Source organism: Struthio camelus, chromosome 1, assembly GCF_040807025.1.
Source record: "Struthio camelus isolate bStrCam1 chromosome 1, bStrCam1.hap1, whole genome shotgun sequence".
Taxonomy (NCBI): domain Eukaryota; kingdom Metazoa; phylum Chordata; class Aves; order Struthioniformes; family Struthionidae; genus Struthio; species Struthio camelus.
In genome coordinates this window covers 1,449,516-1,474,473 of record NC_090942.1, presented here as the reverse complement: position 1 = coordinate 1,474,473, position 24,958 = coordinate 1,449,516, and the positions used below count along the sequence as shown (strand labels likewise).

At 47.5% G+C, this 24,958-nt stretch overlaps 1 protein-coding gene across 2 annotated transcripts; it reads left to right on the top strand.

Annotated features, from left to right (window-relative positions):
* Positions 1-1,603: 1,603 nt before the first annotated feature.
* CALU (calumenin) lies at positions 1,604-24,257 on the top strand. 2 transcript variants are annotated; one of them, XM_068943394.1, is made up of 7 exons: positions 1,604-1,701; positions 9,517-9,753; positions 15,967-16,160; positions 19,941-20,107; positions 20,602-20,662; positions 21,525-21,724; positions 22,208-24,257. In XM_068943394.1, exons 2-7 carry the CDS (start codon positions 9,533-9,535, stop codon positions 22,310-22,312), a joined length of 948 nt encoding a protein of 315 aa, XP_068799495.1. In that variant the 5' UTR covers positions 1,604-1,701; positions 9,517-9,532; the 3' UTR covers positions 22,313-24,257. The 2 variants fall into 2 exon arrangements, with proteins under 2 accessions (XP_068799495.1, XP_068799561.1); XM_068943460.1 differs by lacking the exon at positions 15,967-16,160 and adding an exon at positions 15,704-15,897 and having other exon boundaries at positions 1,610-1,701.
* Positions 24,258-24,958: the final 701 nt, after the last annotated feature.

Sequence of the window (24,958 nt, the reverse complement as noted above, 5' to 3'; positions counted from 1 at the left end):
ACTATAAAGGGAGTCTAGACAGCTAGCGCAGATGTGGACGTGTACATTTCATGTGATGAATCTCATCCAAAATGATTAACACTCGACCTCACCAATAATGTTACTTGGCTGTAGTAGATTGAAAAATCTGATGTGTCATGATATCCTGACGCAGCACTCGATTAAATAGCAACGTGATGTTTCTTCGATGTAATCCAGTGAAATGGGTGGCCAAGCTTGGATTTTGACAATCCACGATGTTCCCTCCTGATGGAGTTGCACCTTGCTACGAAGCAGCGACACTCTACGGCCCTTTAACCCAAAATTAAGATAAATTTACAAAACGTCCTGTCAGCTTCTTGACAAAGGATCCCTGCGCTCCTCCGGTTTATTTTTGGATCAATACAGTCACAATGTGCTCGTGGTTTGCCTTGCACTATGACACGGATTTTCGGTCAGACACCTGACACAGCATGGCATCACGGTGACACAACCGACCCTGGCATCACAGTGACACAACCGACACTGCTCTGTACCACAGCGATTTGGGGACACGGAGTTCAAACTAGACGATTTGGGGGATGCCATATAGGACTCGTGTTCTTATAAACCCTATCTAACTTACAAAAAAGCTCACGTTCTTATATAACGTGATTTAAGAGCCGAAGCTTCAAGGAAAACACCAGGCACTAATACCAGTTGACGAAGTGTGAAAAACGTGACATGAAACGCGGCGATCCACAGGGCAACGCCGCCCCAGGCGCGCTCGCCCCGCCGGTCCTCACCCTGGCACCGCAAGGCCTTTTCCCCACGATAACGCCGACCGCTCGGCGTGGCGCTGTGAGACGGGCGGGTGCCCGTGCGACGGGCCAGCTCCCCTCGCTTGGCGGCTTTTCTGAAGGGAGGCGAGCGGCGCCGCGCTGACAGGATCACAGCCCCAGCGCTGGGTGCCGCAGGAGGCGGTGACACCCACCCGCGGCGTTTCAGCAGGAGATGCCACCAGGAGAGGCAGGGAGGCTACTTTGGCCACGCCGAGGCAAGCAGGGGCAGGCGTCAGGGCGCCTCTGCAGCCCGTGGCTGTGAGGAGGGCCTGCTCCCTTCCCTCACGCCTCCGGGTCAGGGGTGCAACATGGCGCCTCGCCCAACCGCCGCCACCTCCCTTTTCCCGCCCTTTCCAACCGCCGCCCGCCCGCGCACGTGACCCCCCTCCCGCCCCCGAGCCCTCTCGTCGGCCCGCCGCGCCTGCGCACTGAGGGGCGGGCGGGTTGCCGTGGGGTGGGGGGGGAGGAGGAGGGGGAGGGGACGGCCGAGGAGTCGGAGCGCGCGGCGACCCGCGGCGCCGCGCGAGCCCACGTGGGCGGGGCCGCCAGCCGGCGCGCGCGTGAGGACGTGGCGCTTTCCAGCCAATCCGCGCCCGCCTCCTCGGCGGGAGGGGCGGGGGAGGAAGGGGAGGCGGGGCTGAGGCGGGAGGAGGGGGCGGGGGCGGGTTGAGCGGGCGGCGGGAGGAGGGCAAGCGGGGTGGGCGGGCGGCGAGCGGACGGGCGGCGGCGACGGCCAATCAGAGCCCCGCGCCTGGCGGCGGGGGGAGGCGGCGCCGCGCTCTGATTGGCCGGCGGCGGGAAGCGAGGGCGCGAGGCGGGGGGGGGGGGCCGTGCGGCGTGGCGCGGCGCCTACTTCCGGTCGGCGGAGAGGCTGAGGGAGGGCAGGCGGCAGCGGCGGCAGGTAACGGCGAGTAACGGCCCCGGCCGGGGAGGGGGGGGAGAGACGATGGAGGGGGGGGGGAGGCCCTCAGCGAGGCGCCGCTCTCGGTGGGGAAGGGAGCGACTGGCAAAGGGGGGAGGGGTCCGCGCTGGCCTGGCGGGCCGTTATGGCGGGGGGGGGGGCTGTAACGTGGCACCGGCCTAGCAGCCCCGGTGTGGGGGAGGGGCACCGGGATCTTTCCCCCCCCCCTTGCTCCCCGTCGCCATGGAGACGAGCCCTTTGGGCTGCCGTGAGGCGAGTGGGCGCCGCATCCCGCCCTGTTCCCCCCCCCCTTCCCCGGGGGGATGCCCGCTGCGGCCCAGGGCAGCGACCCGTTTCCCCCCCCCCCCCGCCCGTTCCCCCCCGCTGGCCCCGGCTCTGCCCGAGCCTGCAGCGCGGTGCGGTGCCGGAGGTGGCCCGGCCTCCGCATCTGGAATAACGTTTGGCTCCCTGCAAGGTCATCTGCGCTGCCCTGTGAGAAAACCTCTGAGGCCAGCGCAACCGCAGGAAGCGTGGTCTGACCTTTTTTTCCCTGTATTAAGCAGTGCTTTTTCCCCCTCTTTTTAAAACATTAGCAAAAACCCAAGCCTTCAAGCTCTTAGTATACCAGCTGTGCTGATAGGCATTTGCTTTTGTGCAGAAGTTCCTTCTTTCTTGCCAGTAACCTGTAATAGCTTCTGATAAAATCACACATTCCTTTAGGTATCGAGGTGATAAGTTCTCTCTTAGTGCTGTTAATTACATAGCAGGGCAAACATGGAGCTATGCTATCGTAAATGGCACGTTAACTATACAAGCTCATCCTGATATTTTAAATAATGCTTTGATATCTATACGGTTGTATCTGTCTGCCTTTCCACATCATGCAGTGTGGCATTTTGTCCGCTATCGCTGTTTGTCCTGTATGTCACCATGATCTCTGTCGTAACCGAGCTTTTGAAATTCAGATGGTCAAAGCTGATAAATATTCCTCTGTAATTGCTACCAAAGTCATCTGCACAGTGTCAGACACTCCTTTCTTGCAGCCAGCTGAGTTTGTGCTGCTCTCCCAGATATTTCAGACTGCATCGTGGATAAGGACCAGGTTTGTCTGTGTAAGCTCCAGGCCACTGTGGCTATAGAATGGACTTAATTGCCTTTTCTTCTTTTTTTTTTTTTTTTTAAGCCAGGAGAGTAATTCCAAAATCAGTGATTTGTGCTGTTCATAGCTTTTCTGTGTGCTAGAAGACAGGCCGGCTAGGCTCCCCAGTATGAACTATACTTCTAGAGCTTCCGAAGAGTTTTCCAGCTATTGATCTGTCATTAATATCACTGCCAAAAAAAAAAAAGCACGATGCAAATGGAGTCCAGAATTTTTAAATAACTTGAGGTTCCCGTGTGACCCTGTTGCAGAGGAATACTTCTCAACTCCACGCCACTAATTGATGCTTCTGACTTTCCTGTGGTTCACCACCAAGGAGCTTTTTTATGTAGGTGATTTAGTAGAACAGGCTGCTATTGATAATGTAGTTTCCATGAGTGGTTTGTGGTTTGCTTAACTAGGTGGGGAGGGGCGGAGGATAAGAGGGGTATACATCATTGAATTTGATGCTTTACTTTTCCCTTAACTGTGAAATCTAAAGGCTCCACGAAAAGTTTTTGGGTCTTATTGGAAGAGCAGCTGATGGCCAGCAGAAGCTGTTACTGTTTTGAAATATTAATGAACAAAGCTTCCTTCCCCCCAGGGAATTAGAACAATATCTTGATTGGCGCGACTTCTACTATTAACTTCCATGGTACCAGATGTGATGCCAGGATGTTAACTTGTTTGAGGTCAGGTTGTCCGTACTGTAGCTTGTAACTGCCTCTAAACTTCTAATAGCTGTTTTGTGTGGACCTTGATTGCGGATAAAATTGCGGTATGTAAACTGATTACAGGAAAACTAGTGTTTTAGTCTGACCTGCTCTTAGGGTTGCTCTGAGGTTGACGTGTCTCTTCCCTTGGCTCCCTCTGAGCTGAATCCAGTAGCCATGTCTGGTATGGTGGGTCTTCCTCCCTTTTAGCTGTGTTGGGTTGTACAAGAGGGTATTGCTCACTTCCAGTATTCTGTGTATATATATTCAGAGTTCCTCTTAAGTAATATCTTAAATGCCTTGGTTCCCCCTCTCCCCTTCTGAAAATGTTGATGTGTTTAAGTTGCATCAGAGGAGGTGACCGAGTGTGTTCCCCCCGAAGGAGATGGAATCACAAGGAGGAGTTGGTTCCACTGAAATGCTCTTGTACAACCCTGTTCCAAAGCAGAGCTGCAGTACAAAGGATCCATAATAAGATTGCTTTTCATGTTGTTGGTTTTTGATCATCCCGTCCCCAAAAGGATGTGACCTCTTTCCCTGAGACTGATCTTGACTATAAGGCTTATTAGAATCGTTAAACCGTAAGGCTTATGGGCAAAGATCTTTGTGAGAACAGGAGTTAAATCTTCCTATTCTACTCCTGAAAGACTAGACACAAAGGGTCGGGGTAGGGAATTTGCTAACCTAGCATAGGGAGAATCATCTGGGGGATCCCAGATATTGTTCCTCGTATTATAAAATCCGAAGGGTATACTATAACCTTAACATGACTAAATGAAAATGTGATGAGGGGGCATAATATGCAGAGAACAGTTGTAGGAAGGAAAACCACCTCTGTGTTGGGAGTTAGTTATGTGCTATCTGCTTGCCATACATGAAACTTTTCTCTTGACAAGGTTAGTCTGTAAACACGTCTGTTAGCACTTGCACCTTTCTCTGAAGCATCCGCTACAGCGATCTCTGGCTGTAAGTGCTATGCGAAGAGTTAGGAGAGCGCTCGAGCCAGGCGTTCCAGTAATTAAGAAAATGATTGCTGGCATAGAGGTACGGGCACTCATTTCATTGTGGGTGGCTTGTACTGTCTGTCTCAAAGTCCTCACCCTTTTTTGTTTGTCTTGGCCTGTCTTTTGGCTTAGTAGACTTTCTGTACAAGTGGTGTGCACGTTTGGGTTTGCAGGGCATGCCATCAGTTCTTTGCAGTCAAAGTAGGACGTGTTATATGCAGTGATGTTTTGTTTATTAAACTTTGATATTTCAGTTGCAATATTATGTTAATTCAAGCAAAGTTCTACAAGACGTGGCAAGTCAGGTTTGCAGGGTCTTGCCTCTCCCTAGGATGGTTTTTTTTTGTTTTTTTTTTGTTTTTTTTTTTTACAGAGAACAACTCTTTCACAGAGAGCTGAGAACAACCGCTGTTCTTGCAGATTTTCCATATTATGTTGATCTCTTTTTCAGACACTCTAGTATGCATATTTCTTCTTTCAGCTAAATTACACCTTAAGTGTGGCCAAAAGTCTGTGATACTGTTAGACGTTTTCCCAAGGAGGTGCCTTCAGGACTTGGATTGTGTGCTCTGTGGCATTGCCCTTGTAAAACTGTACTTCAACGAGAAAGCAGGCTACAGGAAAACTGGAGATAATGGTCTTGTCTTTCATCTTTTAACTTGCTTCTGGCAAAGGTCGTAAGCTTAAGAGAAAATACCTCCTAGGAGGCGATTGCAGAAGAGCCTGTTTAAAGGCCTCTTTCGAAATTTTGTCAGTTATGGCGAGTAACTCGGTCCTCTGCGATAGAAGTGGCATTCGCAACTGCGATGCTGGAACTGCAAATAAATGTATGGGCAGAGTTGGGCATCCCTGCTAACTGCCTGAACTGGCTGGTAAATAAAGGAGCGTGGAGAGGGGTATCCATAGCGCAAGCTCCTGAGGAGAGCAGGGTGAGCTTGGTGCGCGTATGAGAATTCCCAGCCTGCATCGCTGAGAACGGGGGTGCCACGCAGTCCCCTCTTGGTACAGATCACTCGCTCTTCCTTTAAAATACGCCTGTCGGTTAATGTGGTCGTGGTGTTGTCACTCTTTCAATACAGTTGTGGTTTCGAGTTTTCCCTACTGCCAAACCTCCCTCCAGAAAAACTGGCAACGCTCTGTGCTCTTCTGACTTTGGCTTCTTTATTTTCCCTGCAGGCGGCTGCCGCTTCCTTGCCCTGTCTCCTCTCAGTCATGAGGTTACTGGGGCTGCTAGGGCCTATTCCTGCCCTTCTTGAGCTTAAGCTAGTGAGCCTTGCTGACTTGGGCTGTCTGCTTTATGCTCTTGGTTCTTGCACAGCTTATTTGTTTGGGCTCAATGCCTTGCTTGTAGCGCGTTTATGCCTCCCCATGGAGGTACGTGTTATCACTTATGCGTTGCTGGCTTGGAGGTCAGCATCCCATTGGAAATAAAAGACCTGGTTTCAGTGTCTCCCTCTGTGTAGGGAATCGAACACCTCTCTTGAGAGCGTACCTTAACTGCAAGGCTAGAAGGCAGGTGTCACCCCTTCTGAAGCTAGAGCAGCATATGCAGAAGAGAAATCGTGATTTCTGGAGCAACAGAGGGAGCAACTCAGAGCAGGGATGCTTGCTTTCTTGATTCCCACCATTCACTAATGAGAGATGCCTGGCAACTTTGTCCTGCAAAGAGAAGCCGTTACAGATGCACGGAGCAGACGGGGATTGTGTCGTAAACAATCCCCGAGTAAGTCCCTCGGCTTCTCTTACAGAACCTCTGCCTGACCGCTAGCCTAGCATGTGCCCACGCCCAAGAGCTGTGCAAACTCCTGCCGAGTGCCAAGCTCACCGTGGATCTGGGTCTTAGCGTTTGCCTCGGCTTTATAATAGCTCAGGCCCTTAATCCCATTGAGCAGCTTAGGGACATTACTCTCACTACCCACAGATAGCTGCTTGTGAATTCTTGATTGTGGGACCCGAGCGTATGTGGGGGGAAGGCGTTTCGAGTGTTAATTGTGCCCCTTGTGGGGATGGAACCTATTGCAGCTTTCTGATTTTTGGGCTTGACCGTGTGTTGTGACACAAGACGGTTACATCTTCGGCCTGATTATTGCAATAAAGTTTATGACTCCGCAGGTAGAACAACAACCTCTAAGACAGAGTTGTCTACGCCATTCGTACCCAATTGGTAATCTGATTAATGCATTTTTACTTACTATGACTTCCTTTGAATTGATATATTTTTAACTTTCCCAATCATTTCTGCTAATAAAATGTGCCCGTCTGCTAGCAAAGCATACTCTTCTGCAATCGCTGTATTTCTTTCCCTTAGTTTCTAGTTTTGTGCTATTAATCTTCCTTGATTCCTTCTTCCCTCTTGCAGGTTTCTTACAGAAATGATATCTCTATAGTATATGAATTCTTACTGCTGTTTCCTGATGGTGGCAGGTGAGGACCACTGCAAATGATGCTCAAACGAGAGAGCTGCAGTTGCAGATAGGGTTTTTCAACCTGTTAACTGCGGAAAGAAAAACATACATAAATCTGTGCCTTTATGGGAAAAGTGTGCAGGGCATGGCAGACTGAAACATTATTTTTCTAAATAAAGTGTCTCTGTACCTGTTAGTCTTTGCCAGTTGTATATCGAAGGGTTCCTTTATTCTTCAGATTGTTTAGCAGGCTGACCTAACTGTTTGCAACACTAGAAATGTTTAAGGTAAAACAAATTCACTCGGAAGTCTCTTCAGGGCTTAGTCATTCATCTCTGAATCTATTTTGTTCTCTTAGGTAGCACAGCACCTTGCTAGAATGTATCGTTTGTTCTTTCTCTGATAACTGTAGTGTAGCTGTAAGTTGTACTATGCTCGTACTCGCAAATTTATTTTGACAGTTTCGAGGATAATGCTCTTTGGCGAGAGACTCCATTATTTATATTATCTATGGGACCTGTTTTCATCTCACTTCATGTCCTCTGGGTGTGAATGTCACTTAAACACACCACGGCTATGTTATCGTAAGAGATCAAACAAATACAGCCTTTAATCCATCTGAGAATGCTTTTTTTTTTTGTGGCGAGAGTGGCACTGACACTCTGATAACTGCGAATGATTCATATGACAAACAGACTAAACAAATCCATTGGGTATTACATGGGTTTTTATGTATTCCTCGCTGTGCTGCCTGCATCATCTTAAGCAAATATTAGTGAAGTGGTTGATTTTTTTTTTTTTCAAATAAAAATAATCCTTTGACCTTACAAACTCTCAAGTAACTGTTTGGGTAGTTAACTTTTCTACTTATTTTACTATGTTAGAACTCCCCCCCCCCCCCCCCCCCCCCAAAAAAAAAAAAAAACTTGCTAGAAGTAATTTTAACTGCACTGACCTTTTACTTCCAGTTTCTACAGAACAGAACTTAGGTTTATGATTTTTTCTTTTCAGGCAGGACTGTAGAAGTGAAATTCAGCTTGCAGAGTGTGAGGCAATTTGATTTCACTTTTGGAGATGTAGGAAAACGTACCTGGGAATGAGTATGATAACTACTTGTTTTAAATTTAGTTTAAATAGATAAAGATGGTAAAAGGGAATACTTCTGATAGAGACTTTTTTTTAATTGCGTGGGGAATTTAGGTTGATCCACTTCTGTGATCCTTTTTTTTTTTTCTTTTTAAGAGAAAAAGGGAGTGCGAGGACAGCTGACATAAGTCTTCGTTTTATATATTAAAAAAGAGGCTGAGCCCTGATCCCCTAAAATATCAGTTTAAAATAAACAAACTGGAGTTGCTGTTACTCTTTTATGTTGCTTCAAAATGCATTTCAGTTGAACCTGTGGACCAAATGGCTACTTCATAGATCTAATCAAACTTGATTAGTATAACTATGCTGACTTAAATAGCTGTAAATCTACGCTCAAGCAGCCTAGAAGCCCTTGATCTCTTCAAATCAAGTCTCTGCTTGTGATCTTTATCTTGCTGTAGTGCTTGGTAACAGTGGCTGCTTCTGATTTAACTGCAATATTACCCCTGGCAATTGCATGTACTCTGAGTAGGTTATGGCCTCCACATTTTTATCCAGAGCTTTCTGCACAGAAATGTGCTGTGAATGTGTGCAGTCAACACGTCCCTGACCCATCAGAATTACTGTGCATGTGTTGAACAGATGATCTGTGCAGTCAGTTGCTATATCCTGAGAGTATCTGTCTCAGTGTGCGTTTATCACTGACCCAGCATCTATGATTGTTTTCCAGATTAAGTGTAGTAGTCTGGTGTGTCCTGAACGATTGTGTGTTTTTTTTTTTTTCCATAGGCGAAATATATGTGGATAAGATTTCCATGTAGCTCTGACCCAGGATGTCAGAAGTCCTGGATGAGAGTATCTGACATCATCTGGCTTCCTGTGGATGAGAAATTTGGGTAGAAAAGAGGGAATTTATTGGGAAACCTAGCAGTATGGTAGCCTGAGCATGGGGGTCAGTGAAATGGGTTCAGGTTCCGTGTGGGGAGGGAAACACGTGGGCAGGAGAACGTGAAAGCAGAGCACAGCCAGCACGGGATGGTAACCCGCTTAGCTATGCCTGTGTAATAGACAATCTGATGTGCATGTTTGACATGCATCTTTCAAATTCCTGACTAAACACATTCTCATTATATCAAATACAGTTGTTGCTTTCTGTAGTATGCAGGGTCTTGTTTGGAGCTCATATGACAGATTTAGGGAGCGCCTTGCTGAAGGAAGCCACTTGGAATGTGTGTTGTTAAAGGTCTCTGCAAGCGCTATAGTAATTCAAAGACTGCTTAGCTCAGGTTATTTGTATTGATTCATCCATTGTGGGTTGTTTATTTTTTTTTTTAATGTTACAATGGTGAAGACAGTATGGAGAGGTTTTGGCTTGTGAGCCAGGAGCCTGCTGCCAGCTTCGTATTGCTCTGGTGTTCCTGTTTGTTGCAAGCAATTTCTTAAATCTCTCTTCTGTTGCTATCCCATAGGTTCATCTGAATCACCATGACTATCCATCCGCTTCTCTTGTGCCTGTCCCTCTCTATGGTTTGTATCTCGAGCAAACCCACCGAGAAAAAGGACCGGGTTCACCATGACGCACAGCTCAGCGACAAGGTCCATGATGACGCACAGAACTTTGACTATGACCACGATGCTTTCCTTGGTGCAGATGAGGCCAAAACCTTTGATCAGCTGACACCAGAGGAGAGCAAAGAGAGGCTTGGGTAAGGAAAAGATTTGAAACGGGAAGCTAGTTAGGAGAGAATTAATTCCTAGTTGACTTTACTGGCTTTTTGCAAAGCATTTAAAAGAATAACTGTCATTCTGGCATTCACTTATGTTCTCTTGCATGTCAGGTGGCTCTTTTGCAGAAATAGTCTAAACTCTGGAGTCTTTGACCTTTTGTTGGTAAGGCAGCAGTAGCTGAAACTTGGTAACCTATGCAAAGGATGGTCGTGAAATTAAGAAGCATATTTACATCTCTGTCTTCATCAGAGGCAATTGATCTCAGCATGCAAGGTCACCCTGAGTCATTTCAAACGGAGGCATTGCATGCTGAGCCTTGTTTCTAAGCATCTAATGAGCTCCCCCAAAGTACAAGGTATAAATCAAAATAAGTGTCTTTCACTTTGCCGTGCTTAAACTGTGCTAAATGCAGCTTGATGGTCTCTAGTTACCCCTTGCTGAATACAATCTGTCTCTTGCTTCAGGGAAGACAGAGGCCCATGGGATTGCTTGAATTCTCCTGCTATGTTACTCGTCCCAATTCTGAAGTAGCTGGTTGCTGTGCAGAGCACATGCATGGGTCACAAGTCAGTGAGAATAGCATAGCTCTTTAAAATTATCTTCTGTTTCATTACTTTCCCTCATGTTGCCCCCTTCAGACACCAGAATAGGGTGTTTATAGAATATGGTAAGTATTGGACTTAACAATTTCTGCTCTCCAGCATTACAGGGTGTGTCCTTTGTACATATGGCAGCAGCTGTGATCACAGTTGTTCACATTTGGCATAGGCTTAAACCTTAAGAGGTTCAGTCTGAAGAATTTTTTTGTCAAAGAGACTCCTGTGAGGGCCGCACTTCCCCACGTGCTAGCGTGGCCCTCCCTGACGAGTTAGATCCTTAATCTTAAAGCTGGAGTACTTCTTAAGTATCAGAAGAAATTTATTGGAGGACTTAACAATAGCCACGCTAACGTTGGTCCAAATTAGTCTTTGCCTTTTGGGCTTTGTATGTTTTTTCTATGTTGCCAGACACTAGACCGGTTGCATTAGCTTTCTAACTCTTATGCATGCTTTCTGCATGCTGCCTGTAGGGTAGTGTTTTGACACATGGGAAGGTCCCCGCTCCAGAGCAGTAAGGATGGATTTAGCTGGCATATGAAGTCTTCTATATGAGAACTGAACGTCTAGACTTCACCTTATAGCCAGTGGAGCAGTATTTCGTACAGGCAATGGAGTTCACGGTGTAAATTGGCTCTTTTGAGATGTGACACACTGATGAGGAAGGGATTTTGAATGGCTTATCCAAATGGAGGTGCTTAGACGAATCCCACCCTGAGTGATGTAAACCAAGCAGCAGAAGGCTTTGCCAAGTGGGGTGGTGTGGGGCTCACCTGAGCGCTTTCGCATTGATGTGGACCGTTCAGGCTGCCAATGTTGGGCAGGAGGTAGCCTTTCAGCTGCCACTATATTATTTAAGATAAAGGCTCTGCAAAGACAACATGTCTGCCATGATGAAGTTTTCACTGGAGGCCCTGAGATAGGCTTTTCCATTGGGGAAAGTTTATGCCGGGGACTTCATAAGCTGGGAAAGCTATTTCTGGATCTGTTGGACCACTGGATCCAGTGCAGTCTCACACAATGGCTGGTAAAAGATCTTGAGAGAAGTCTGGTGGACAAGTGCCAGTTGCACGACGCAGAGAGGAAGTTTTGTTCTCCCGAGTAGTTGTTCAGGTCTCATTTGCATGTTGCTCTCAGGGTGGAAGAGATGGGAAAGCCAACTGTAAGAGTCGGCAGGATTCCTGTGGGCAGGAGCGTGCTTGCCTCATGCTTGGAGGGAGCGCTGGGCTGCAGAGGGGCAGCATCACTGAGGGAGTGAAATCTGCCACCTGGTTAACTCTCTTGAAGACCAGTGCTGCCTGGCCTGTCTGGAGGTTAAGATGGTAAATTCTGGGGTCTGTCTGTAATGCTTTTATAAGAGCCTTATTGGTCTGTGAATTGCAAATTGAGGCAAACTTCTTTGTTGCTTTTGTGAGGGAGATGGTCTAGAGTACAATATCTTGATCTGCTCCCCCGAAGCATGAATGCAAGCAAGAGAAATGGCAACTCGAAACTGGCTGCAGTAGACAGAAATATGCACGAGATCCTTCCTTCTGCATTGTTTTTCTAACCTCTAGGCTTTGTCATGGCTTTACATTTTAATTTCATTGTTCTGCTAAGTTATCTACTGGAAAAAGCTGGCAGTGGAAGCTGGGCTAGGGTAAGAGTTTCCACTTGGATGTTTCAACGAGGCTGTTCCAAACTGCTCTCTGCCTTGACATAAAATGTTTTTTTTTTTTTTTTTTTTTTGGTCAGAGACAATTACATCACACTTTCCTGAGTCTGAATGGGTTTGATAACTTTGTTATGAATGCATAATCGTGTAAATAGATTATTTCTTAATAGATGTGTTTTTCTATGCTGTCGAAAGAACATGGTTTTCTAGGCGAGAAGGTTCTTGCTCCAAAGCATACAGTGGTCCAGATCCAGTTTTTATGAGACGTCTCACTTCCCTGTGTGATAGTATTCACTGGAACAAAAAAAGCTCACGTGATATTGAAGACCTTTCCTATGGGGTTCCCAGGACTCTTCTGAACAGCTTGTTGCTCTGTATGTGTTGTTTTTCTTTAAAGGTTGCTGAATTTGGGGAATACTCTGCAAGCTTCCTGACAGTAGTGCTGAGCAAACGGAATCCTGTTGCTTCCTTAAAATGATATGAGTCAAAGCATTAAAGAGTGGGAAGGAAAAGCAGGGTCAACTACAGCTGCAAACAATCACAAAACATCTGGAGCATGGTGCCCCCCCGCCGTAACACCCCCAGCACACACACGCACTCGCGCTACTGCGGTACATGAGTGTGCCTCAGTATGTGACAAAGCTGCATTTCTGTTATAGCTCCTACAGGTTTCAGGGCTTACGCCCTGGGAAGTTTGCCTGCAAGCATCTGGTTACAGCACCAAGCTGCTGAACCAGTTGAATGCAAAGATTTAAAAGCTGCCTGGTTCTGTTCTGCAAGGGCGGCTCGCAGCAGGAGTTCCCACAGCAGTGCTGCAGCTTGTCCTGGGCTCCAGGTGGGGATAGAGTTTAACTTTCGGTTCACACTCTTCAACAGTGAAGCTAGTCTCTAATCAAATGTCTGAACTTCTTGCCCGAGTACTGCCCTATGTAGAAACTTGTCCTGGGAAAGTCACCCAGGCTTTACCAGAATCGCCTTTCTTCCCCAGTGCAAACTCCAATACTTCGTTGCAGTGTTCTGCCAATGCATCTTCCTGATAACCGCTAATGCAGCATGCTGATGCACGTACGATATCAGCGGCCTGTGCAGTAGTTGGTTTACAGCTGCTTGCTACTTAGCTGATAACTAATTTTTCATGCCTTTTGGCTGGAGGGTTGAGAGTAGTTTTGAGTGGGATCTGCTACTGCTGAAATCTTGTCATGTGGCTGCTCTGTTCTGCTGCATCTTTGTTTTGCTAATGCTGCCGGTTGTTTGCTGTCTTCCTTTTACAGAAAATGTTTTAAGACTGGCCACGATTCAAATTTTATAGTAGCTAAAGCATCTGAAAAAATTCTCGATGGTATCTAGTGCTTGAAGGCCCCTTTATGACAGAGTTACGGAAGGTTAATGCCCGCCTTTCCTGGGAAGCACAATGAATGAGAAGCCGTGTTCTTCAGGGGCAATACTACAGCGTTGAAGTCTTGAACCAGGCACGTTTTTAGTGATTTCCTGATGCTAAGCCCTTATGTTGAGGCTCAGCCTGCTGTTTAACAGTTTGCAAACACTGCGGTAGCCCTCAATCTGTGCCGTGGCTTGCAGCCATGTGCTGCTTTTGGCTACAAGCAGTTAAAATGGAGTCTGCCTGGGAGTGGCCGGCTGGATGAGGCAGCTCGGTGTTGCTGCCTGTGGGCCACTGTCCCCGTGGGCTCTCCTCCTCGGAGGTGCTGATCTGGATTGATACGAGCGCTACAAAGAACGGGCTTGTGATCTGCTGCTTCCTCAGATGAACGCTGAGGTTCAATCCGTTTGTGTCACTCACGGAGTTACCAGTATTGAATCTAAAGTGTTTTTGAGGTAACTTGTTACGCTTTCACATAGCAGCATTAGCATGGTGTTAGGAGACACCGCAAATGAGACTGTGTTGTCCCACAGGTTTGAAAGGAGAGAAATGGCACCATGGATTTGACTTTGCCAGATGTGACAAATGTTGCATGCTCTTATATGTAATGTTACTGTCTTACTCTTGAACGGAAATGCAATATGTGAAAGTTGAATTGCTTCTCTGAAACAGCTAGTATTAAAATGCAACTGTAAAATGATTCGGGCCTTTGAAGCGCCTGACGTAGCGTGGAAACTGCCATCTACCACAGGTAAAGTAAGATGTCAAGCTGAAGGACTTTTCTAGAAGTAAAGAAAATGCTTTTACCAGTCTCATCCCAGCTATGAGGGTTCTGGTTTTTGATTTTTTTTTTTTAAATTTTTTAATTTTTTTTTAATGGGCACCCTTGGCACAGTTTTTGAAAGCAAACCAATTATGAAACAAAAACTGGAAACTAAATGCAGGGTTTACGGTGTCTGGACTATTTAATTTTGACTAGATTTCAGTTTGGTGTTTTGCTCTGTGTTGGTGTTCTGTTTCAGTCTGGGAATAATAATCCCATGGTTCTCTACTAAAACTGTCTTGAGAGTAAAGTTCTTCAAATTACATTCAGTAATCCTAAATTCAAATCTAGTAATAGAACCAGTTTCAGGGTGAACGTTCCTACTAAAAGGAGAGGAAAGGAAACCTGGCTGACAAAGCAAAACTCTCTGGAAAAACAACGGGCTGTCATCCCTGCTTTTAATTACCTGGTGTTGGTGGGGAGAAAACCTGATGGAGAATGGAAGTTCATGGTATGGAACTCAAAATGTTCTTTTAGGGAATACACTACACTTTACAAAGGCTGTGAATTATTAGAACTGAGATGCTAGGAGGAGATTGCGGTTGACTTTGGGGATGGCCGGGAGAGGAGTTTTGAGGCCGTCAGACCATTCTAGCTTCGCTTCTTGCTTTTGCCATAACTGAACATCTAATGCACAGAGTTACGAGTGGCAAGGACTTACATAGCACACTTTCACTGTAGTGTGCTGTGCAGCACTAATCTACAAATTGCGTACAGGAGACTCGCATACATCTGCGTATGTATCTTTGCATTCCTTCAAGTGGCTTTTTTTCACAGCTGCTGCTAAAAATAAAGAAGGCATGCAGCCTCACATCATGCTTTGTAAACCATGCATCTCTGATTTCTTGCTTTGTAAATTGGTGGCCATCGTGCTTGGGTGTTTTGATCTGACATCAATGTGGGGTGGCTTTTCATTGCTCTGTCTTAGTAGGTTCCTCGCTGCGTTACTTGGGCATGTAAACAAGCCAAAGCTGCATGTCTTGGTCTTTGTATTTCTTCATCAGTGCAGTCTTTCTGTTTTTACTGTAAGTATGTTAAAGTGTTTCACTCCCTTTGTGCTGTTGTGGTGGGAGGACAGGCAACTGGATATTTTTCTAGATCTAACAGCAGCAAAAAAATGCTTTGGCATAAGACGTGCTTCCTGAAGAATACAAAACCTGAATGGCCTAAGAGTGAGCAGGTCAGTGTTTCAGCAGCTTTTGACTCAACTGTGCACTGCTTTTGAACTGCTTTGCAGAAAAGAAACGTTGGTCCCCGTGTCTGGAACGGGGGGGACCAATAGGCACACAGACTACCAAGTTGGAAGTAGTTTGCTGAATGTGACACAGTAGTGCTGGAACCTGATCATAAGCAAGCTGACCGGTTCACTCTTGCATAAAGGAATAGTATGCCCCCAGTTCAAATGCTCTGCTTTGCTGAGTAGAAATAGCGCCTTATTTCCCTTAACTTGTGCTGGATTTTTCTGCATTTTCTACAGAAAGATTGTAAGTAAAATAGATGAAGACAAAGACGGGTTTGTAACTGTGGAAGAGCTCAAAGACTGGATTAAATTTGCACAAAAGCGCTGGATATACGAGGATGTAGAGCGCCAGTGGAAAGGGCACGACCTCAATGAGGACGGCCTCATTTCCTGGGAAGAGTATAAAAATGCCACCTACGGCTACATCTTAGGTAGGTCTCTACTCTTGGGATAAAAGCTTTGCAGAGCTGGCACTTGAAACTTGCTGTTTTGTTTTGTAGAATGATTGTAGATAAGATAGACACGGATAAGGATGGGTTTGTGACGGAGGGGGAGCTGAAAGCCTGGATTAAGAAGGCCCAGAAGAAGTACGTGTATGACAGTGTTGAACGCCAGTGGCAGGACTTTGACATGAATCAAGATGGATTTATCTCCTGGGATGAGTACAGAAACGTGACATATGGCACTTACCTCGGTAAGGGGCAAGTGGTCAAATCTGGTGGTGGTCTTTAATCAATAAAGCAGAAGTGTGATGGAACAGAGTAAGAGCTCTCAACTCATCCCAAAAGTCCTGGCCTGAAAAATCTGCTCCAATTACCTTCTCGTGGTACATTAGCTTGGTTTGGTGCCTAGTACACTCTGCACCTCCAATGATTTCTCTCCTCTTCCTCCTCCCCAACCACGTGCTCTGCTACACAAGTGGAATTTAACTTTTGTTGGCCTTAATGAAGGACAAACTAAGGGAAAAAACGGAGTAACCGTGTGGAAAAACCAAGGTGAAGTTCATAATGAACGTGCACTTTTGTAACTCTGCTTTATTGATGCATTAAATTGTGAAATTCAGCTCAAAATTCAATCTGAGCAGTAATTTATTGGTTTAATTGAAGGCATATGGGGTAACTTTTGTCTTCTAGCTTTTGAATCTCAAGCTACGGGTGGCATTTAGTACCTGCAAAAACAAGCCCACCAGCCCGTGGCTGTAGAAGCCAGGTGTTTCTGGGTATCTGCACTCCTGAATCTGCCAAGATCCCTAGAAAAGAGAAGCTTGCTTTAATCGTTTTCTGAAGCTCTGCGTGAGTGAGCGTGAGCCCCCGCTCAGTTTCTGCACTTGTCCTGGCTCTAGCTTTAGACTACAGAGCTTGTACGTTTTGGCAAATGAGACAGAAGCCAGAAGCTCTGGAGAGAGGGGGGCCTGGTAGCAGCTGGTAGGACCTGCTGCTTACTGCCACTCTTCTGGAGCCTGTGCCGACTTAAAAACACCATGAGGGGTTAGGTAGGAAGCAGCTCTTCTGGGGTTAAGATATTGGAAAATAGCAGTTCCTCTGCCAGTTGTTCCCGTGTCCTGGAATGCATACATATATGGTATGATGAGCCACATCTTGAAAGCATGAAATAAAGTATAATTTACTAAATATTTCCAAAGATAGTAAAATGCTCTGCAGAATGTATGGAGCATGTTGCCTCTATTTTCTGGCTAATCCATCTTCCCTGGAGCTGTTTCTGCAGCTTCTTTTGAACCAGTCGGAGCTCCAAAGTTTCCTCTGCTGGTGGCAGGATAAAATCAGCCATCCTGTGACTTTATTACGGTTCGAAACAAATCTTCTATGTAATTGAAAAAGGAAAGCTAATTTCTTACTGAGATCCAAAGAACTTCTAGCCTTGGAAAAATCTGATATCCGTACTTAAAAATTCAAGATTAAAGGGGAGAGAAGAGGTCATACTGAAGACTTTTATGACAGTTTTTGAAGTCCGTGCATTTCGATTTATGACCTGCAGGTGTAGGATATTTTAAAAAAGGAAAAAAAAAAAAAAAAAAGTCCTGATGAGAAAAATGTAATGCACCCGCAATGTTTCTAAAGCCTAATTCGTAACAGACTGGAGTGCCTGGACCCCATGACGGATGATATGCCGTAAAGATCTCATCGACGTGAGCTTGCGACTGGCGCTTGACTCCGAGTGCCCTTGGCAGATACTGATAAAACCTATTATAGTGCAGCGCACTGCTGCACGTTACTTCTCCATAGTTTTGTTCTTACTAAATACTTAAGTATTGAAATTACCCTGGTCTTCCTCGCAGCTACCCTCCCTGCTGGACTCTACCTGGCAGAGCCGTGCATGTGTAATGGCTTGGCTTCCTATTTGTGTTTAAACAGGAATTACTTTTCCACAGTACGTTTCTGCTGAAATAGTCTCGTCTCTTGTAAGAGACTCTCGCCTCCCTTCTCTCTTCTCCCCCCTCTGGCACGAACGACACTGGAAATGCCTCTCAAGAGTTTGACGCGTAGCCAAGAAACATGCAGAGCCCTTAATCTAGTTAAGAACATCCATCTCTTGTAGTGTGGGAGCTGAGACACCGTCCTCTCTTGCTGTGGCTCTCTGGTTTATTGGCTGGCTTCGTTATTTAGTATTTAAAAAATGCTTGCCTTTTGTCATCAACATGAAATGCTGTTTTTAAACTCCAGGCCTGTATTAGCCACTAGCTGTGCTGAGTGCTGTACATGAAGCACTTTGTATTTCAGTGTGCATCGGCTCAGCGCTGTTGCTAAAGCCTGTTTCTGTGGATCTGAACTCTGCTTTCCGCAGGGAACTGTGTGCTATATTAAGTGATAGGTACCAAGAGCTTATTCTTGAGGCAGTAGTCCCTTTAAAACCTTCTTAAAATAAGAATATAATACCGTAGTTCTGTTCCTCAGTACCATCGGATTCACTTGTCGCTGATCTATTCTGAAACCAGAACCCAAAAATCACTGTGTTATACTCCTGAACAATATGATGAAGTTATAAAATCGTCAGGGCTTACGGCTTTGGTTTCTCATAGCTTCTAAAAGGCCTTTCCTTTAGCCACGTAGATTCCCGAGTTATTTCCCTAAATATACCTTATCAAAGATCTCGCTTATGTCATCGAGGCCAGAGACTGTAAAATGCAAGTGCTTTTGGGTCTATAATTGAAACCTCTTTTGGGGGAAGAGGGGCAAACCTCTTTTTCACACAGCCCAGCAGTGAATATTCTGCCAATGTGCAGACATTCCTATTAAAGCCCTTGCATCCTCCCTGTTGTATGTTTAAGCAAGCTAACTATTATTTTAACAGTTAAATTAAAAAAGGAAAATAGTTAAGCATAGTTAAATATTTAAATTGCTTAACAATTCTGTGCTATTTGCCACCTTTTTACTTTCATTAAACTGAATAAAGCTATTCAGCTTTATATGTAGCAGCCAACTTGAAGAATCACCTGTATCAAAAGGACTGGCTTTTAATTTGTGCGACTTGCTCCTTTTGCTGTGATTCGTGCAAAATGAAGCTCATGTTCAGGTGATACAGTCTAATCTGGAAAGGACTTCTGTGTGCTGCTGGGGACAGTGAACTTACAGGACGCTCATCTTTTAAAGATGAAAGTTCAGTAATAGCATAGGAAATTATAGGATTAATTGTGCCTTACAGGTGACTTAAAATCTTCTTCCTGCCTTATATTTAATAGTTGGCTAGCATCACGGCTTGTGTATAGCTGCTTAATCCTGTGCCTTTTGTCCTAGATGTAAAAAGAGAAGGGAGAGAGCTTTTTTTTTTTTCTTTTTTTTAAAGACAGGTCTGACTATTACTTAATTTCAGCCTGTAATTATTTAGATGCATTGTCCTTTGTCAGTGTTTCCCCTCCAAGCGTAGGATGACAAACAAAGCAAACTTTAGTACGCTAAACTTACCTACTAAATCTATAATTATTGGTGTAGTTAAATCTAGTTGCCACATGCTCTCAGTTACTCCAGCTATGGAGGCACAGAAGTGTCTAGGCACTCGGTGAGGTTTCACTCGCTTTGAAAATGCCCCTTTGGTGGGGGAGCAATATCCTGTTACACATTCTCATCCCGAAATAGCCTGGACCTAGCCCTTTGCCTCCCCTGTCTCTAGCGCAGAGGAGGTAGAGCCACCAAAGCCACGCCGGGCAAAAAAACAATGTTCCATTTCGCGCAGAGGAATCTGCCCAGAGAGGCTGGGAATGCTTCGTGCCCGTGCTAATCTCTTAAAGCTCTGAAGCCGGTTGCAACTCCTCCTTCTTGCAGAGTAGATGCAGCCTTTAGCTTCCTAGTGAGAAATTGTCAAGACAACCCCAGCTTTAGATAGCCACGGCCCACAAAGTGTTGCGAATTTAGATTACTTTGGGTTTTTGGTCGGCTGTGAGCAAAGGGGCTGGGAGCACGGGGTGCCTATCCCTGAATGAGCTGACCCAGAACGGCTGCGTCTTGTCTGTTATGCCCAGATGACCCAGACCCCGATGACGGGTTTAACTATAAACAGATGATGGTGCGGGATGAGCGGCGCTTCAAAATGGCTGACAAGGATGGAGACTTGACTGCTACCAAGGAAGAGTTCACTGCCTTCCTGCACCCGGAAGAGTACGATTACATGAAAGACATAGTAGTACAGGTGGGTGAGTTATACCTGGGAAGCTGTGAAAGAAAGAGTGCCCTCACGTAAGCTAATGCTTCTTGCAAATAGAATTTCAATAGAGTAGACGGGTGGATGGGATTGAAAGTCGGGGGCTCGTGTCTCCTTGGTCTCCCTGAAGGTTCCCCTAAGGCTGCATCCAGTGCTTTGCTGTCAGCACCTTTGGCAAAGGTGGCGCAGAGAGACTGCGACATCTCCCTCGTAGGAGGCTCCGGGCAGGCTAGACGGCCGCTTATCAGGAATGGGTGTGGGTGGAGGTGATCTGCGATGGCACTGGGGGCTGGACAAAATGACTCCTTCTGACTGCGGCCTTACGTTTTTTTAAAACTTCCTCCCTGAGGCTAACACAGTGCTGTGTCTGTGCTGCCACCCAGTAAGGTGGCAGCAAGGGTTGGTGCAGAGGGGACCTCCGTGCTCTCTGAGGACGGAGCACCTTGCTCCGAGCCCAACTAACCGGGGCCTTGTTGTTAAAGGAAACCATGGAGGACATTGACAAGAACGGAGACGGCTTCATTGATTTGGAGGAATACATAGGTGAGTGACTCGTTCCTCGGCTTTGCCGCCCTCCGTTTCGCTTTCTGTCCTTTCTCTGTGCACGGCCGTAAAGTAGTCTCCGCTCCGCGTGGCCGCGGTGCGGTCGGAGCTGTAGGCGTGTGTGCTCTTCCTGCCCTCCCCCTCCTGGAATTTCTTTATCTCTCTCTACTTCCTAACTTTAGACCTGCACTGCTCCTCAGTCCTTACTGCTGAATTCTGAGTTAAATCCATAACCAGTGACAGGCGCTGTTTGTTCGGGATAGCTGGTCAGAATACCAGTGTGGTTGCAGACCCCTAGACAGAAGGGAACATCTGTTCTAAATCTACGGTGTCTGCTCTTTAATGTGACGGGGCCTGCCAATTGTGGAGTATCCCTGCCTCTTCTCTTGGCAGCAGTGGGACATAGAACAGCTGCCCTTTTAACACTCATTATCTGAAATGGAAAGCTTTGGCATTGGATAAGGGTGGTGATAAGTACATCTGACTCTAAAATATGTTGATACAAACACTGCCTGTTTCTCCAAACTTATTTGAAGCGACACTTAAAATCTTGGGGGACAAACTTGCTGAAGTAAAGAGACTCAAAGTAAGTGGCCCCTTGATCCTTGAATCTGAGACGGAAGGGTACACCTCTGCCAGGCTGGCTGTTTTGTCATTGTGCCCTTTAAAGCAACGGCTTTAAAGTGCTCCGATTGCAGGGTTTAACCAGGAGTACCCCTGAGATCCGCCCTCCTGCCGGCTTGCGCGCGAGGGCGGAGGTGCGGGCGCTCATCTGCCTTGCCCAAGCTGTCTTGCTTCCCTTTTTGCCTTACTCATGTGGGACTGCGCTGGTGTCGGGATCCGCAGACTGTGTGTCTTCCAGGTGACATGTACAGCCACGATGGAGACACGGATGAGCCCGAGTGGGTGAAGACGGAGAGGGAGCAGTTTGTGGAGTTCCGAGATAAGAACCGCGATGGCAAAATGGACAAAGAGGAGACCAAAGACTGGATCCTCCCCTCGGACTATGATCACGCCGAGGCTGAAGCCCGGCACCTTGTCTACGAATCGGATCAGAACAAGGTGGGGTGGCACCTCCTCTCCTCGGGGCATTTGTGCTTAGGTACTAAATGTCTTCCAAGAGTCCCTCCAACTGGGACAAGGAGGGCTGCTGAGGATCTCTGATCCGTCTGTGAGAGCTGGGCCTGTCTCTCTAAACTTCGCAGCTCTGAAGCCTTCCTTTCCCAAAGATAAGGCTAATACCCTGTGAAATGGCTTGGCAAGCACTGTCCTTAAGTTATCCAATTAGAGTTCCCTCGCTGCTCCCCCCACGCCGGCCTGGGAGTGCCCTAGCCGTGCTCCTGGCAGGGTAGTTCAGCGCCGGATATCCCAGTAGCGTTTGGGGTTCCTGGGCGGCTTCTCGTCCTCTCGGAGCGCTTGGGGTGAAAACGCGGGCTGTTCCCGCCACTGCTGCTCTGGGGCAGTCGCGTGGGTTTCCTTGGGCAGGGTCAGAGGAGCGGAGTTGGTGCCGCGTGAATCTGAGCTTGCCTGTCTGCTCTGTTCTAGGACGGCAAGCTCACCAAAGAGGAGATCGTGGACAAGTACGACTTATTTGTGGGGAGTCAGGCCACAGACTTCGGGGAGGCCTTGGTGCGACATGATGAATTTTAAGACCTGTACAGAGAAATCTGTTTCTTAAATAATTTATTTTTTACAGTTTCTGGATTGTCATGAGAAACATTTTCGCTACTGAGACTGTTATTTCAGGCTATAAGGTGAAAAAACAAATCTATCCCGTCCTGTTTTCCTTTTTCCCAAAGGGATGGGGACTCGGTGTTCTGAAAACCAACTCTCATTATGACACTTTGTGGTTTTTAGATTTACACTTTGTTTTATGGTCTAACACGTTCTGTTTATTTTTGTATTTGTTTTGGTTCCATGTGAAGTGAAGAACACGTATTCTGAAAAATTAGTGGTAGAGCAACGGTAACGGCTCCCCTTGCCCTACCTCCCTCTCTCCCCTTTAATTTTTTTTTATGTACTTAGCTACACAGTCTTTTAAAAAAGGAAGAAAAGCCAGAGAACAATAGGGCCAATGAAAACAAAAGACAAGTACCACTTGTTTTAGACTGGGATATGCAAATCCAATCGAACAGGGCTGTAACGTCAGCTTGCAGGAAGACAGTCCATCTGCCTCGCGCAGATGCGCGCTTTGCTTCTCGCCTTCTGCTGCCAAGAGAAGTGCAGGTTGGGACCGATTCTGCCTGGGCTGGGCTGGAGAACGTGGGGATAGCCCTCGACTGTAAGCGCTCGACTTGCCAGCCCTGTTCTAGCCTCCCCTGAAAGAACCGGATTTGCAAACCCCATCTGAAACTACGGCTGGTGTGGCAGCAGCACGGCAAAGCTATGCCTGCTCTTCTCCCTGGCATTCCTTCAGAGGCCTCCGCTGCTGTAGCTGCAACAGCTTCAGCTCCTAGTAAGGCAAGTGTGATCAGGCACTTTTTAACTAGAAATCCTTCGGGGGGGAGGGAGGGGGGGGAGAGGAAGATGTTTTACACATGCTGCTATAATGCTTCAATCTGGAATGCTTTTGTTTAGTCCCTGGCTCTTTGCAAACGCAAATAGATTTGTAAGAGCGTAATGCAAAATTAATCTGTTAATCAAAATCACGCAGCTGTAGTAAACGGGCGTGATGTCACCCTGTGTGTTATACGTGGAAGTCCCCCAGGAGGAGGGAGCGATTTTAAGTTGGTCCCTTGCCTCGAGGGACGGCGTAGCTCCTGTAGATGCCTGCAGCTCGCCCCGTGGCATTAGGGCGAGGGAATGGGAAGGGCTCCCGTTCCTGTTTGGACGGGACTTCTGCAAATTGGCCTCGACTTCTGCAAATTGGGTGTCGTTTGATAAGTGCCTTTGTCGACCAGAAGCAGTGCTAAATGTGGTAAAAGCAGCCGACTAGAAAACAAGGAGGCTCTACAAAACAGGAGGAAAAGCTCCCTGAACCTCGAGTTTAACCGTTGGGCACCTCCGCTCCTGCGCGGTGACTTAGCAGCATTTGTTCAGCGTGCAGCATTAAGCAGCGATCTCATCTTCACGGCCTTTCCCCTTGCGGTGTTTAACCATCCTGCTCCCGCCAGGCTTCCTCGGCCGCTGCGTCCTGCCGCGTGCTTTCGTGGCCCCCCTCGGCGGGGGAGCCCCCGCCGTTGGCAGGCCGGAGGCGTAGACGGCCGCTGAGCCCCGGCGCGCCTGCCCGGCGCTGGGGCCGCTTCCTCGGGGGGCCGCGCGCCGGCGGGCTCTTAGCTAATCCCAAGCGGTGGCTGTTTTGTGAACGTGGGTCTGTCTTCTCTGCCGTGTCGTGTAAACACTAATGTCGGCCTTCTCTGGCCCCTTACCTGGAATAAACACGGACTCTCTCTGTTCCCAATTGGTCTGTTTCAAGGATTAAAAGCTTGAAATATTAAGTATATATACTCCTATTATTTCATGTAACTTTCTTAAAGTAACACTTTTGATATAACTTGAGACAGCAAATCAAATAATCGTAAGCAGTGTATATGAGATTTGTACGGCGTACGTGCCTTCGGTGTTCACCCCTGAAACGTGGCTGTTATCGCTCTTGGATGTGCTTTGTGGTTTTTTTAATATCGAGCCGGGAAGAATCACGCTCTAATAACCGAAACTTGCACATAGCAAAGGCATCCGGAGGGAGCGGAGCCAGGCGAGGCGGTGGCCCCGGGGCTCGGGCCCGTCCCCTCGCGCCGAGCCCCCTGCGCCAGGGCGCCCGCCCCAACGCAGTCGCTTTTCTTCCCGCTCCCCGCCCGTCCCCTCGCAAAACCCCCCCGGCGGCCGCGGCTCGAAAGCCAACGCGCCGCGGCTGGAAGGCGCTGGCGGAGCGCCGTGGCGCTGGGACGCTGGGTGGGTTGTGGCACCGGTACAGTCGGCCGCGGGCAGCGCCCGGCCGGGGGGTTTGCCCGCACGTGCGAGAAGCAGGTTGTGCGCCCCGAGGTGTTTGTTCCTGCAATGCTAGGCCTGGAGGGGATATTTTTTTTTGGGGGGGGGGGGAGGTAGAGCGTAAACGGCGTTTTTATAGTGATGTAAGACCTCGAGGTTAAAACCAAACCCACCCACCGATCCGTCTTTCAATAAAGCTGTTTACAGTGAAGTGAGTTCACTTTCCCTTTCTGCGTCTCTCGCTGGAAGCGGCCGGGGCAGCGCGCGTCCCGGGGGCGGGAGGCTGCCGGCGGCGGACCCCCGGCGCGGGCCGGGACCCCCGGCGCGGAGCAAGCGGCTCTCGCCGCCGCGGGTGCCCCCGGGGCCGCC